Here is a 15,899-nt window from a genome sequence, read left to right on the forward strand (position 1 = left end):
TGTGTTATTTATTATTGTTTATGTCTTCATTTTCTACAGTAGCTGTAAGATTTCTGTGTAGGTGATAGGAGGGATGGGGGTTCTGTTGAAAAAAACAAAAAAATGTTAACAAAGTTCACTTATTTTCATTGTAGCGTGCCTGTAAGATGAATAAATAAACTTTTTTTTTAAAAAACAAAAAGCAAATCAGAGTATGTCAGGACAGCAGGATCTTCATGCTCCGACGTCTTTGTCACTGTGTCTGCAGAAGCCGGTGTGAAGAGGGTGACAACGTCTCAAGAGAAACGGACTCTGCAACTTCCCGAGAGGCTAGGTGATATTAAAACTTCCTTTTTTCTTTTTGGTAACAGTAGTGTGTAAGTAAGTAGTAAGTGAATACTTGTACATGCTGTACACGCATCGTGTGTCAGAGCTTTGACATGTAGCCACAGTATCCTCGTACTTTTACTGCGTTGGGATTCTTGTCACAGTCGGTGAAAATATGTAGTTAGTTTGTGAATTATTAAACAAACGTTTGAGAAATGGAAATTTACAGTGTTCTGAAAACACAGTGCAGTATTCAGGTGCATCAGTAGGAATAGTTTGATATATTTTGGTATACCTTCTGTGGTGCTGAGCTTATTTTTTTGCTGTTTTTGTGCATATGTTGTCTGATATTAGGTATAACAAACTCTATAATCATTGTTTAGTTATCATCATTGACTTTTTGTTTAAGGGCTTTTGGAGAAACACATTTGCGTGCGAGGCAGAGGGACAGTCCACTGAACATATGAGGGATTTCTTGTGTGTGTGTCTGATTATTATTGATTATTTTGATGCTGTAGTGCTGCCTTTATTGTTTGTACATGTTTTTAAACAGCATAAAGAAAAAAAGAAGACAATTGCAAGGCTTGCTTTTGGCAAAAATTCAAAAATGATGCTGATAGCGTATGTTTATTGAGCTCCTTTGCACACATGAAATTACAGTTTGTGGTTCCACGGGGAAGTGGCTGCTTCTCATTTACAACAGTTCAAACGACAGAAAAAGTCTGACGTGCCTTTGCTCATTTACAGAGCCGCCTCATGACCTGGACCCACAAATGAGGACCAAAACTAGACCCAGGTAAACCTAAAGTCATGAAATACAAGCGCTCTGAACTCCTGCATCGCTCCTTAACCTCATTAAGCCTTTTGTTTGTCCGAACGTGACCTCACATCCAGGTCGTACTCCAGCACTTCTATTGAGGAGGCGATGAAGAAAGCAGAGGAGCCGCCGACCCCTCCGCCTCGACCCCAGAAGACCCACTCCAGAGCCTCGTCGCTGGACCTCAACAAGCTCTTCCAGCAGGGCGCTCCAGGTGCGACGCCGTCTTCGAGCTTTTGCATTGTTTTTTATTTGCGACAGTTCTCCTCTCACGGGAGAACAAAAGGGGAAATGGAGCTAGGTGGGTTTTGTTGTTCAGTGTGAGAGGTGAGAGGCTCAGAGTGCAAATCCGTGTCTGAATATGAAAATACGACAGTTTTTTTTCTGTTTTAAGAGTCAAATCTGGCTCACTCTGTTACAGCTCAGTGATATTTTGTCTGGATTTTAGGTGTAAAAAGTGGATGGTTGCCTCCTCCTCCAGCCCTCCCTCCTAGACCGACAACTTCACAGGTGAGCCTGGTTTAACCCTTTCAAACCTGAATCGACATCAGCTTTCTTTTGCTGCTCAGACGCCTTTCACAAGAATTTAAACCTTTAAAATGTGAGCAGATTGATTTGATTCTTACTGAAACATGGCAAAAAGGTAATGAGCATCTTGGCAAGAAACTTCCCGTGAATAGCAAGATGACAAGAAAATGATGTGCAAATTAGCTGAAGGAGTAAGAGAGAATCGTAAGAAAATTATTTTAAAAAATAAGTATAATATATATATTTTTTTTAATTTGTATGAATATATTTTTCAAAAATCATTATTATAATAAATATTTGAGATTATGCTCCAGAAAAATATATTTTAATAATAATAGTAATAGTTATTATTATTATTATTATTATTATTATTATTATTATTATTAGCACTTTTTTCAGGTAATTTCCTGTTTTCTCTTTTTTTTGGTGCTAATTTTCAAGTAATTTTCTTAAACTGTAATTTTATTGATTTTTTGTTTGTAAATTTTTCATCGCCCTCTTTCCCTGTTTTTGAAAGAAATCAATCAAGCCATTCGCTCACATTTTACTCAAGTATGACAGCAGTCTACAAATGTTTTCTAAGATTAAGTGAAAGCTTTTGTTGTTGACCTCCAACTGTACCCGTATCTCGTGAATGAATGGTGCTTTTGTTCATCACTGCCTCTCATCTCGCTCGTCAGGTTTCTCATTTTATCAGCGTCTCAGAGAAAACTCAGCAGAATAAAGTGCAGCAGCCAAACTTTGCTGACTTCAGTCACTTCAGAGAAGAGGTGAGCATACAATCTGATTTTCTTCACTGATTTGTTGAGTCGGAGTTTGCAAATATAACAACCATCAGCGCAAATAATCTCTGTGAAAGGCAAAAAAAAAGCAGGCAAAATTCCTTCCCAGATTGCCAGCGTTTTCCACTCCCTGATTTTTCCGCCCTCCATCAGCGTAAACGCGTCTCTAAGGTCATGTTTGTCAAATGTACGAGCCTCTATTTCAAGACACAAGCGGACTCAAAGGTCATGACAGCGGCGTACATCAAACTCGAATGCATGCAGGATTTATTTATGGCTGACGCGACGCGTCGCTCATTGAGACGCCATCATTCTCTTTGTCCTTCATTTGACACTTTCTATTATCAGAGCTTTATACTTGTATCCTGTTACAGAAAACAGTCCAGTGCACGTCTGATATTCAGCCTCAGTCTGTTGTTAGCTTGTGAAACTGCTGACACGTCGTGATTGATTTTCTCCAAATATTTTCACGTCAGGTGAATTCACGTCTCAATGAGTCCCAGTAGTGCAGTTCCTCTTCACCAATAATCCAAATCTAATCAATAAGTTAGAAAGCTGTGTGTTTACAAAGCAAACCTTTGTATTTATTTGACCGTCCTCCTGTGAGACGGTTTCTGTCTTATGGCATCCACCAGATTAGATGTCATTTTAAAGGGACAATTCACCCCAAAATCCAAAACATATTTTTCATCATAGCTGAGGAGCTTTTTATCAATCTGGAGTGATGAATATCACTACAGGTGTGGCGACTGAAGGGACTAAAACTAAAAGTGGTTGAGAAGTCGATTGTCTGACTGACACGCCAACAAAAGATTCACTGAGATCCAAAAATACATTCAAAAAATGTGTGAATGAAAAACATCAACTTATTAAAACGTGCAAAGTCACGAGTCAAAATAATCACAGCGATCAAAGGAAAAGTGCAATCCAAAAAACAAATACGGCAGATACTTACATGATTATAACTTTCCCAATAACCGGAATCATGAAACTAATAAATAATAATTAACACTAATAAAAAGCACGTAATTATACCGAAGTATAAACCATCCAAAGTCAATATTAATGTTACAATATTCTCTTCTTACTAAATGAATTAATGGCTCCAACAACAGGTAAGAGGAAGAATATGCAGTTTTAATTTTGGGGTGAACTTTCTCTTTAAGGTCAAAACTCCTGCAGGTTCTGATTTTTATTCAAACAGACTGTCTCAATTTTCTTATCTCAGATGGCAAATTATCCCTTAAATCCTTCCTCTATTACTGAGTTTGACTTTATCGGGCGTCTGTTTAATCACTCGTGGTTTTATCTGTATTGAATCCAGCAGACGTTCTCTCGCTCTCTCTCTCGTTTCCTCGGCTCCTCCTCTGCATTAGTGTTGTCTGGGCCGTATCACCGTTTCTCTGTCTTCCCACAGGATGTTTTACTTAGTCTTAATTAAAACCGAGAAGTCTGGACGATCCCCAAAGGTGCCCGTGTGTATTTTTTTCACTTATGAAGACAAACTGAAACTGATACCAGCTCAAACCCCTCAGAGACGCGTGAGTGAACTATGGGCACCGTTAAAAATAGCTTCCTTTACATAAAACATGTCAATCTTAAGTTTAAGGTGAATATTTGATACCGGCGTTTGCAGGGAGCCTTTGGGAGCAGTTCAGTGTGCAGTTATGGTGAATTTATGTCTGCAGACGTCCACATAATGTTTATTCTTTGTTCATTTTATTCTGTTTTTTAAAAGAAAAAGACATAAAACTTTTATATTGAATTGCTAAGATAAACAAACTTTACTTTACTTCACTTCAAGGTTAACTTCAGTGTTTTTCTGGACCCTATTTTTCCAATTATTTTTTAAAATTGTTTGGGTTTTTTTTTTTGACCGATTGAGACAACTTTTTTTAAAAAATGTGTCCAGTATTGAGCAACACTGCTGAAACTGAGAAAAAAGGCTTCATTTAAACCGCTCTGGGCTGCTATGCCTCGTCAGTTTACTAAAAGTGTTTGTTTTTGCCACGACGGGCTCAGATTATTATTTTAGTTTTCTGACAGTATTTTGGAAATGATCCCTACGGAGAGAGTTTTTTGATTAGGTGTAAGATCATTTTTATTAACCAGAAAAAAGCCCCAAAAACACCATTGCCAAACCCACCAGACTCCATTTAAATAAACAGTAATTTTAGAGGGTATAAAACCAGAATATTTTCACGTCTAACTGGGTGAATTTAGGATTTATTTCAACCAAACCAGAGTTGGTGATTGTTGGAGCAAAGAGGAATCAAGATGGTTTTTGAAAGTTTTATTTTGTTCCTGTCGACTTTAAATGAAATACGTTTTATGATGAAACAATTACTGTTTATTCAAATGTAGTTTGGTGGAATTAGTGATGGCAGTTTCGAGGCTTTTTCTGCTTTAATAAGAAAGGATCTTACTCTTTAACAAAAAGGTCATGATCTTTAATGATCCTCCCCATAATGTTGCTCTTGTGACAATAATTTTAGCCTGTCAGGTGCAAAAACAAGCACTTTTAATGGCCTGTTTCAGCAGCCGTCTCACTCAGCACTGCACCGATTTCAAAGTTGTTTTTTACTTAAATTAGGCACAAAAACACGGAAAAATAGGCTCCAGATTGGAAAAAGTACTGAAGTTACCCTTTAACTTATTTCACTTTTCCAAACTACAAACTTTTAGAAACTTTTTCACTCTTATTTAACTTATCTTAACGTTATCTCATTTCACGCCACTTTATTTAACTTCTCTTTGCCTCCCCATTTTCTCTTTTTCTCTACCTACCTTGTTTTTTCTTCTGTTATCTTCACCTGACGCCACTATATTTTGTTTCACATAAAAACTATTTTTCCAAACTGTAAATATTTCACTGACCGCAGATGGTCACTTGCTGAGACTCTGGGCCGGCAGCCAGTGAAAATGCTACTGCTGTCGCCACATCTTTGTTTTTTGTTTTTTGTTTTCTAAAGCAAAGAGAAGCTGAATACAAACTCTTTTAGTCTGTCCACACACACCAGGGCACCATCTCCTCCAGCGAGTCGAGAAATCGATATGTAAATACATTCAGACCGACCGACAGCCATCACTCCTCTTCCTCCTGTTGAGACTTAAAGAGCTTTTCTATCTATAACGTAGTTTCATATATTCTGCTTCACGTATTGTTGTTTTGCTCTTATTTGTCATTCTGATTGGCGATGTCCTCTTTCAGTCTAAACTGTTTGACGAGTAAACTAAATTTCCATTTAAAGGTGCAACTCAGTCTTAAACCTGAGAGACAGAAGTAAAGTGCCAGAATAGTCTCGAGCCTGAATAATTTTACAAATAAATTGATACAATTGTTAAAAAGTTTGCTCACACAGGCTTATTTATTTAATTTTTCGGCACTTCTATTATGTTTGCACTTGCTATTGTACTATTTACTTTCGGAGGAACAATCTTTTGGTAAAGTATGTAAGCTTTATTTTACATTTGTGTGGCGTCTCTCTGTTGTGTGGTGATTAGTAGGTTTATTTATCTTTTAAACTAAGCTATAAACAGGAATGTAAGACACTAGAAAGTCAGTAATGAATGCAGGTATGAGTAGTGGAGACAAAAATGGGAAATTAAAGGTGTGTCACAGCAGCACTCGTACTTAATGACACCCCGTCATAGGTCAGGGCTCTACTTGGGCCAGCCCATTAAAAAAAACGCACGTCGCTGTTATTTGTTTCGGTCTGTGACAGAGACAGTCAGTCTTGAGCTCGTACATCACTGCAGTGAGACAGCCATGATGACCGACGGCTGATGTGACCACACATACTGCTGATGGAGCTCCTGCGGTTTAATGCCACTGCAGCGTCCACTACAGAACCTTTTTTTAAATGTTTCCGTGCTGCGGTTGTGTTTCACATGCAGCGGCGCAGTGAATCTCAGGGTCATTATTTGTGACCGCCTGCATGTCAGTTGCGTTGCTCAGCTAAAATTGACTTCTAGGCTCCCTGGGTAGGATTTACAGCAGCAGCATTAGCCTGTTTAAACCATCAGGAGAGCCCAGGCATTTCGGCTGCCACCGCAACGCAGACAGCAGCGCTTAGAAATTATCGGATCAAATTCACTAAATCCTGAATTAACAGATGGGAAATGATGTAGTGCTGCCAAGTAAGAAATCAAATTCAATTTTTTATTAATGTTAACAACATTCAAATATACTGGCTTTTAGACTTTATACCAAAATTCATTTTACATAGACATGAAAAGGATCCACAGTCAATAACAAACAACAATAAAACCAAAAAACACATTCAACTTAACAGGAAGCCACTCTGGCACCGCGAGCCCTCTTAGACGTACAAATACTGTACATATCTACACATACACAATACAGTATACACAAAAAATACCTTTTTTTGTTTATTTTAACAATATTCAAATATACTGACTTTTAGACTTTATACAAAAATACAAATTATATAGATATAAAAAGATCCACAGTCAGAAAAAAGGGGGGAAAGGAAAATTAAAATCAAACCAAACTAGAAAACTAAACCAAAAACAAACAAACAAAAAACATCCAACTTAACAGGCAGCCACACTGAACCCACTCCTTTACCACCATCCCTCTTCAACATACACATACATACATACACCATACAGTATACACAGGAAACGCCTTTTCTTGTGGTTCAAATATTTATTCATTTTAACAATATTCAAATATACTGAAAAAAATAGTATCAGTCACATAATAATATCATAATAATATCAGTCACAGTCAGAAAAAAAGGGGAAAAAATAAATAAAATAAAATAAAACAAAATTAGACAAATTAAGCCGAACAACATCCAACTTTTTTACAGAAGCAAGCGCACAAACAAACATTGAACACATCACCGGTCCAGTGCAAAAATAAAAAGGTGCAGGCATTGCATAATAAGAGGCACAATATCATGAGGTCAAATAATGATTAATAAAAAAATAATTTATACAACAATCTGATTCATATCCAGTTTCCCCAATTCTGACATTTGTCAAGTGTTTAGAAATGCCTTTTTTTGGCAGCTAACCTTCGTTTGCACTCAAATAAATGAAGAGATTGACCTCCGTGTGTCTTCACACTGTTGCACTGTTCACCTCTCTGCTGAATGAAAGCAGGTGGTGATACTTTATACTTTATGTCTTGAGGAGAAAAATGGCCGAAATGCAGCAAGGAGATGCAATAAAAGCACGTTAATCTATCAGGGCCGCCCCTGAGCGTGCAGGAAGCCGCGGCAGGAGAGCACTCGATCGCGGTCCCTGCAGGGAAGGCGCTAATTTATCAGGTCAGGGCCGACACATTTCATCCTGCCTCTTTAGCAGCTCACTCGAATTATTTCACCTCATTGTGACATCAGGAAAATATATTTCATCTTTGCGAATCTTTACACGTCATTTAACTTTACTCGTGTTTTTGTGTGCAGGAGGAGAGTGGCGTGAAACCGGAGGAACAGGGTCCGCGCTCCAGATTTGGTCGAAGCACCGAAGACTTGACAAATGCTTCAAAACAGGTCAGGACTGTAACGTGGACGTGTCAGGACAGTGCTAACTTCATTTTATGTAAATGTTTGTGTCTCTGTTGGAGTTAGAAGGCTCTTTTTTTCTGAAACTCTCCTCCAGGACATGATCGTAGTTCCTCACAGTCAGGCACCACAGAAACCAGTCCGCAGGAAATACCACCCAGAGAGCCAGAACCTGGAGACCGTCCCTCCACCTGCCATGCCGTTCCCGACCCCCACCAAACCTGCTCAAAAGTCAGTCACACTCTGTTTTTTTGTTTGTTTTTCTGTAGAAACCAAATATTGAAAAAAGACGTGTTTTCACGTTGTTTGCTTGAAAGGAAAAATCAAATAAACAAGAAAACAAAAATAATTAGTCAATTTTACGTTGTAACTTTTACACACAGTATGGAGCAGGCCTAAGCTGGAAGGTGGAACAAGTATCCATGGTAACGAAAGCAGCACACTTGTGTATCTCATTAAAAGGATAGTTGTGGATTTTTGAAGTGGGGCTGTATGAGCATCATGTACAGTCTATACAGCTGGTGGTCCGTGCGGGACCGGTTGGACCAACAGGGCTTAACTAAGACTGGTCTTAACTCCTAAGTCTGTCTTAGCTAAGACCAGTTTTGCACCAACAGAAGAGAGAGCCCAACAGAGCCCAGTCTTAACGATGCCCGGTCTTAGCAGTGTCCGTTCATGTGAACAGCCACGTTACTATGGCTATCACCTAGCAGCGTGCGTTGCTAGGATACGCTGTTAAATCTCTCTCACCGTCTATTTAGTTTCGCTCGTTTCACCGCAGCAATGGAAGATCAAAGGAAATTTCACTGACATTGAAATTAGAAATTTAATTAAATAACTACAGTTAGGTATAAGGGACACAGTAAATGACTTCAGACTCGGACTGTCTCCACCGGTGTCTCCAAACGTCCGCTCCACTCTGATTCTCCGCTGGTGTCTCCAGCGGTGTCTCTGGCGGTGTCTCAGAATGTCTCCGAAAGTCCACTCCGCTCTCTTTTTCTGCCAATGTGTCCGCCGGTGTCTCACCGTAATGACTCCAACACGTGTGCTCCCGTCTCCGTCTTGCTGAGCCGCTCACTGAAAGTGTCCGTCCGTCTCAGCGGTGTCTGTGAGCAGTAGCTGGTTGATTGATATGAAGCTTTGATCCGATCTTTTTAGTGTCCTCTGTTTTTGAGAGCAGGAAGTCTTTCTCTCTGTTTGTTCACTCCGACTCAAGACAGTAATCATATTTCCAAATATCTTGTTTAGACCAAAATAAAAGTGAAAGAAATGTGAGCAACTTGGCAAGAAATGTCACACAAATTGCAAGAAATTAGTAAAAGGTGACAAGAAATTAAAAAAAACAAAAAAAAAAGTCTATTTCAATTATGTTAAATTATATAAATTATTTTTATAATTGTAATGGTATTTACAATGATTTTATATTTAAAATTATGCTACAATTTTTTTTTCAATTTCATTTTTAGCAAGGTCATTTTAAGGTCATTTTCTTGTTTGTGTTTGACTTCTTTTTTTGTGTGCAATTTTTTGTGGTAATTTTTTGTTTATAAAATTATATAAATACATGTGTATTATTTATAGCACTTTTTAAGGTCATTTTCTTGTTTGTCTTTTACTTTTTTGCATATTTTCTGGTAATTATTTAACAAATTGTTTTGCCCTATTTTGTTTCTTGTTGCCTCCTCCCCATGTTTTTGAAACAAATCAAACTAATTTCTTAGATTTCAAAGGGTTAATATACCAAAGTCACACAATAACTCAAACTAACTGATTAACCCTTTATTTCTTAGGTGAAAAGTAGAAGAAAATTACCTGAAAATTAGTAATAATAAATAGTAGCAATGATTTTAAACCATGACAAAAGTTTATCATATTGTCTCTCAGGCTGCTGTCCAAACAGAAGAGGGAGATCCAGATGGCGATCCGCAAAAACAAGGAAACCAACGCAGTGTTGACGCGCCTCAACAGCGAGCTGCAACAGCAACTCAAGGTCAGCCCATCCTCTGTTTCTAACACACCGTAGATGCAGCCATGGCTCTCGCTGCGTGTACAGTATTCTGCTGAGGGAGTGCGTTCAGTGAACGGGTGTGTTTTACGTTAGCGGCTGCTTGACCACAGTGACTTTCTGACATTCGCCGCCCTCCTTCCTGCCTCCTCTAGCCTTGAAATGGATCATGCTTTACAGAAAGAGTCCTTAATCAAAGGACGCAGACTTTACACACACATTTCCAGTACATGCATGAGAGCGTACAAGTGTCCGTGTTAACAGTGACTCAAACGTTTTAAACCGTGTGTGTCAGAAGCTGAATTCTACGCATTCTTAAATGTGTGTGACATCAAATGCTGCCGCCGGTCCAACGTGGCGAGAAGCGCCGAGCTCACCCGTCTGCTCCCCGCCCGTCACTCAGAGCTGAACTAATGGCACTGACTGAGCTGTTTGCATTGGAGATCTGCCTGTGGCACACGCACTCACATTTGGAGCACATGCCGCATGCCTGTCATTCTCCTCGTAAATGATCCGCGAGTGAAACCCTCACGCTCACATTCGGCGCTTTTACAGCTTTAATTCAACTGACGCTAAGGAATAAAATAGGCAAAATAAGGCGTTTTGAAGCTTTTATAATGACATTCGTCTTTCATTAGCTTCTAGGATGTCATTTATCCGCTCTAATTCTGCCGGTTCCTCGAGGCATGTGTGGAATTTTGCAGAGAAAGGCATATGTGTCTTTATATAGACCCGAGCCTTGTTGAAATACCAAACAGCTACTGGCATTCACAACTGTCCTCTTCAAAATAGAGTCTGGGCTGGACAGGCATCCAACTACAACAGGGTGTGTGAGGAAAGACAGGAGGGCGGATGGAAGGAACAGCTCTCTCGACTTTTTCCCTGAAGTTCAACTAACATTTGAATTAAAGACTTTTTTGCCCTTTAATCCAACCTTATTTACTTTTTCTGAAGAGGAAAGTTTCCTTTGCACTTGTAATTTTGGAGTCTTTTTATGCTGGCCTAATGTCAAAATGTCATCTTTTCATACAAAATGCCTCCTAATTTAAAGGTGCAGATTGCTGTGACTGTTTTTGGACTCTATTCATTAGTGGCATCGTGACTTTTTTCTTTAGTGCAGGGGTTCCCAACCAAGGGTTTGAGACCCCAAAAGGGTCCAAAGACAAATTTAAGGGCTTCACGGCTACAGTTCTTGCATAAAACTTTTGTTGCGGTTTGGCCTTTCGTTCACATGACAAAAGCATTTTGGCAGCTTTTGAAACCAGGTGCCAGAGTGTAATGTTGAAACGTTGACGTCGCGGCCTTCAGGCATGTGCGTGGTGTTCTTCTAAGGTGTATCAGGGATCATTTTTATTTTAAGACTCAGTCTTGAATTTAAAACAAAGTGATGTTGATGTAGCCACGACGGCAGAGAAATAATAAAATGATAAAAGCTTGTGAGCTACTTGCTTGAGTCTGCTGCTACCCTTACACACGTGCAGCATACAGGGAGAAGGTTAGTATCATCACTGTCTGCACCCTGCTGTGCACAGCTTGGTGCTTTAGTTTTTCGGGGGAGTGATGAGCACAGAGTGTAGACGTCACATATGTGTACATATTCTGCATTCTCACGTAATCCGTTCCACGTGAGTTGGCTGACTGAGTTTACCTTGTGGCCTTTGCTGTAGTGTCCCCCTCAGACAGCCCTCGTACTGGTATAACCCAGAAAATCTGCAGATCTTTGCAAAAGTTTTGTATTTTGGGGTGTGATAAACATTTGGGGCCACTTTAGGGGATGAATCTTATTAAAGACTATAGTTACCATGGCAATATGGGCAACAACAGAAAACAGAAGCGTTTTACACTGCCTGTTAAAGGCGGGAAAATAGCGCTCTTTTGCCACCTTGATATTTTGTGTAAAAGGTACGATTACAGAAAGCGAGGACAGAACTGTCTCACCTTTAAGCTGCGCCGGGACGAAGTTACAGTGCCGAAATGGTGTCTGTATTAACAGGACAGCGGGCAGGACAGGTGCGATGTTATGACGGCATGTTATGTGTGCGACCCAACACGGGAGAACTGAAAAGCAGCTGCTAGCTTCTTATTGAGCTTCTACCTAAAAGAAGAACAGCAGCCGTAAATGTCCACAAATTAGGAAAACAACGAGATTCAGAGGCTCTTTGCCCTCTGAGCAGAGGACAAGATCAGCCGCCAGAAAACAGAGAAGGTAAATGATTGTCATTGCCGTTTTAATGCCATTGTTATTGTTTATAAAGCTTAATTTGACACAAACGTCCACTGAGTCTTAACAACGAAATGATTTAAATTTGGTGGTCAAAGGTCACTGTGACTTTGTGTCTGTCTCATTCTTAAAAATGCAAAATCTGAGGAGGGCCTTTAGGGACTTTGCTCAAATTTGACACAAACATCCACTTGGACTCAACAACTAACTAATTAGAATTTGGTGGTCAAAGGTCAAAGGTCAAGGTCACTTATTCTGCATGATCACTTTTCTGGCCATTACACAACATCATAAGTAGGGGTTGACAGATTATGGTCGATTATTGGGGCCGATATTTGGCATTTTGCCGTTTATCTGTATCTGAATTTTATTTTAATGATGGCTGATAAAATTAATTAATTAAAAAGTGCAAAGAAAGTATCAGCATGGGAGGAACTTCAAGGAGCCATTTTTATTTTTTCATTTTTTATTTAAATTTTCAGTGAACTTATTAAAAGAAAGTTGCTTATAACTTACTGTATTTGATGTTGAAAGTTTTAGTTTTTATTAAATATTTGCTATTCAAACAAAGTTTTGTGTTGGAGTTTGTTATATTCAAAATTCTAAATATTGACAGAAAGATTTTCATTATTATTATAAACTTATAACTACTAATAATCAGTAGCAGTAATTCTCGTTTTAACTTTTAGCCCTGTAATTGGTCAAATTCAGAGAACAGGAGGGTCTTTGTATGCTGTTCATTCAGTTCCACTCATATTTGGGCCATTTTAGGGGATTCACCTTGTTGTAGACCATCATTACCATGGCAAACAAAAACAAATAATGTGATTACAGCCTGAGGTGCTTTTCTTGTTCGGAGCGCAGGGGTCAAAGGTCATCTTTTTTTTTGTCGTTGTTGCCTGCAGGTGGTTCACCAGGAGAGGGTCACCTTGGAGTCCCAGCTGGAGCTCCTGCGGCCCCTGGCCTCCACGTGACTGAGCCTGAAGTCTGGTTAGAGTCACTTTACATTAATGTCTCTATAAAACATGAATATTTGAGCCAAGATACAGAATGTCTTTTGTCATGGATGCAAAATAAACGTAAAAAGGTTGACGACAGGGGCAAACAGGTATGTCGCTCTTTTTTCGTTGTTGAACAACTCCAGTCCCACATCAAAATGTCACTGTGTTACTTTTTAATAATGTTCTGCAGGATTCAACCATGCTTTTTTAAAAATAATTGTATGACATGCACATGTAAAATACTCTTATTCACTGTGACATTCTAACTTATTTTTCTCTTATTATTTACTGTCTCTCTCACCCAGGAGTCTTACTTTGCTTACAGTGCGTCTGACATATTTTTGTGCACACATTGCCATGACTCAGATACATGTTTCCTGTATGTTACATGTTCTGTGTTAATGATGGGAGCTAAAATACTCCCAGTTTTTCTCAGTCTATGTAAACAGTGCATTTAATGTGTATCCATGTGTGGTCTAAAGCAAGTAATGGTGCTACAGATTAGTTAATGAGTCCGATTACTTTTTGCACTTAAAGTTTAGGGAGAAAAGGTTGTACTTAAGGTTTGAAAAAGCTGCATTAGATATGAGCTGGATTTTGTTTAGCTACAGATTCCTGCACACGAGATTTGACTGTTGTCACACTGTAGCACTGGCACACGAGGCCGTCGGGACACTGAAGAATGTTGACACTGGATTTGTTTAAAATATGGGCATTTTACTTGAAATTTTGCTCCATCTTTATTGTAAGCACTGTCTGACTTGATTTTTTTTTTAAACCTGTTTATGTTTATTATCATATGAATCTCTCTCTGTTATCTCTGCACTGCAAGTTTATTTAAAAAAAATAAAAATCAGGGCCGTTAAATAGTCCAGAAAAGAAAAAAAGCACAATATCCCTCTAATGTTTTGCGAGATAGATTTCAAAACATCTAACATCAGATGTGGTTTTGATTTTATCTATGCAAAGATGTGGTGCTGCTTAAGCTTGCTTTAGACCATTTATCATCAGGAACAATCAGGATGTGTGGAGGAAAAAATGAAGTGGTTAAAATACACGATGGCATGCTTGATTCTGCACGTTTGCTAAAATGATGTGAGCATTGGACTGTAAACTCACCTTAAATCATGCACAACTACTGAGCTCTGGGCTGAAGACAATAATCAAACTAATCAATAAAGTTGTCTATTTTTATTGCTTGTGATTAATTAATTTGGGGTTTATGGTCATGAAAAACACATAATAACAATAATAACACATGATGTGTTCAATGACTGTTGGAAATGTGAAAGTCCAACACATATATGTATGTTTTAACAGTTTAAGGCTGTGATAAACGGTTGGAAAGCATGTTTTCTTTAAAAATAGCCATATTTTTTAAAGAAAAGAATCACATTTTTTTTTAATCACTGATAATTTTTAAAGACAAATAAATCAGCATTTTTTTTCTCTTTAAAATTTGCCAAAAAAAACAAAACTTTTTTTCTTTTTTCAACACGTGCATCTGGGTTTTTAAACATGGGAAAACCTGCTAAAAATAGGTGACAGACTGCTTTCTCATTGCCAGTAGAGCAGAGCTGTGTATACGGCTCTGCAGGAGACGAGTGTGCCTTTGTCTATGTATTGGTTTTTGTTTTTGGGTGTGTCATGTTCGACATCACACACAGGCCAGAAAACAATATTAATAAACAATAGAGAGCAGCATAGAGGCCAGTGAAAATGTTATTTTGGTTACTTCTGTTTTTTATATCTCGCTTTCAAACTGGGTGCTGACCATTTTGGAACAATGTTTGAGCTGCTTGGGCGGAGACAGACGGTATTTCTTTGGTAGCTCATTGCATTTCGCAAGAATCATTTGACGAGGGTATTACTGGGTTTTTTGTGCAGTGGAAAAGGGGCTAAAGAAACATTTTTACCTTTTTACTGATGTGTAAAGATGTAACTTAGGGTTGCTCAGAGCAGCATGAATGTGGAAAACCTTCTTGATTTATTTTAAAATTTGTAAAATCAGGTGTTACAAGAAGAAAAAAACTGCATTGAAATACCACACACATTTATTTCTCGTGTCTTAGACTCAAAAGAAGGTGATATTGAAGTTTGGGTGCATTAACAGATGTATCAGGAGTCGTTATCGTTGGTAAACGAGATCTAACAGACTGCAGTCATGACCCTCTGGCTCTCACCAAGCAGCTGTGCTTTCTCCGACACAGACATAACAACCAAGGGTCAAGCAGATCGCCACTGATGGCTGTATTCCCAGACCCTCCGCCACGGCCGTCCAAAAATATCCGCTGACACACTTGGCTCCCATTTAGACACCTCACACACTGATAGGCCTATTTCTCTCTCATTCATGTTGCATTCAAAAAGCCGCACTCGCTCCAAGTCATCAAAGAAGCTGCTTTGATCGCAATCAGGAACTTTGATATTCGTCCAGACATTTTTCCAACTCAGTAACTTGTTATCAACAGCCTGGTTTTTAGCCCTGCTGGCTGCATGGCTGCAGAGATGGCATTGTAACTCTGTCTGTGAGTCTGCTGGTCTGTCTTTTGTCCAGACTAGTCCAGCCATCAAATTTTTTAGGGGGACATTTATGATCCCCAGATGATGAATTTTAATGACTTTGGTGATCCCGACTTTTTCTCCAACAAGTTGAACTTTCCACTCATCCTGTGAAATATTTTAATATCTACCAGATGTAC

General features: G+C 38.8%; 1 protein-coding gene across 1 annotated transcript in view; it reads left to right on the top strand.

Annotated features, from left to right (window-relative positions):
- The window catches only part of reps2 (RALBP1 associated Eps domain containing 2), a 31,634-nt gene extending 17,243 nt beyond the window's left edge, over positions 1-14,391 (top strand). The window contains exons 11-19 of the mRNA XM_042484210.1: positions 248-313; positions 1,054-1,102; positions 1,201-1,337; positions 1,572-1,633; positions 2,332-2,421; positions 7,872-7,958; positions 8,068-8,201; positions 9,855-9,960; positions 13,102-14,391. Coding sequence (XP_042340144.1) covers positions 248-313; positions 1,054-1,102; positions 1,201-1,337; positions 1,572-1,633; positions 2,332-2,421; positions 7,872-7,958; positions 8,068-8,201; positions 9,855-9,960; positions 13,102-13,170 — 800 coding nt within the window. The 3' untranslated portion in view covers positions 13,171-14,391. The remainder of the gene's footprint in view (positions 1-247; positions 314-1,053; positions 1,103-1,200; positions 1,338-1,571; positions 1,634-2,331; positions 2,422-7,871; positions 7,959-8,067; positions 8,202-9,854; positions 9,961-13,101) is intronic.
- The last annotated feature ends 1,508 nt before the right edge of the window (positions 14,392-15,899 follow it).

The sequence above is a fragment of the Plectropomus leopardus genome, chromosome 3, assembly GCF_008729295.1.
Source record: "Plectropomus leopardus isolate mb chromosome 3, YSFRI_Pleo_2.0, whole genome shotgun sequence".
NCBI classification, from domain to species: Eukaryota; Metazoa; Chordata; class Actinopteri; order Perciformes; family Serranidae; genus Plectropomus; species Plectropomus leopardus.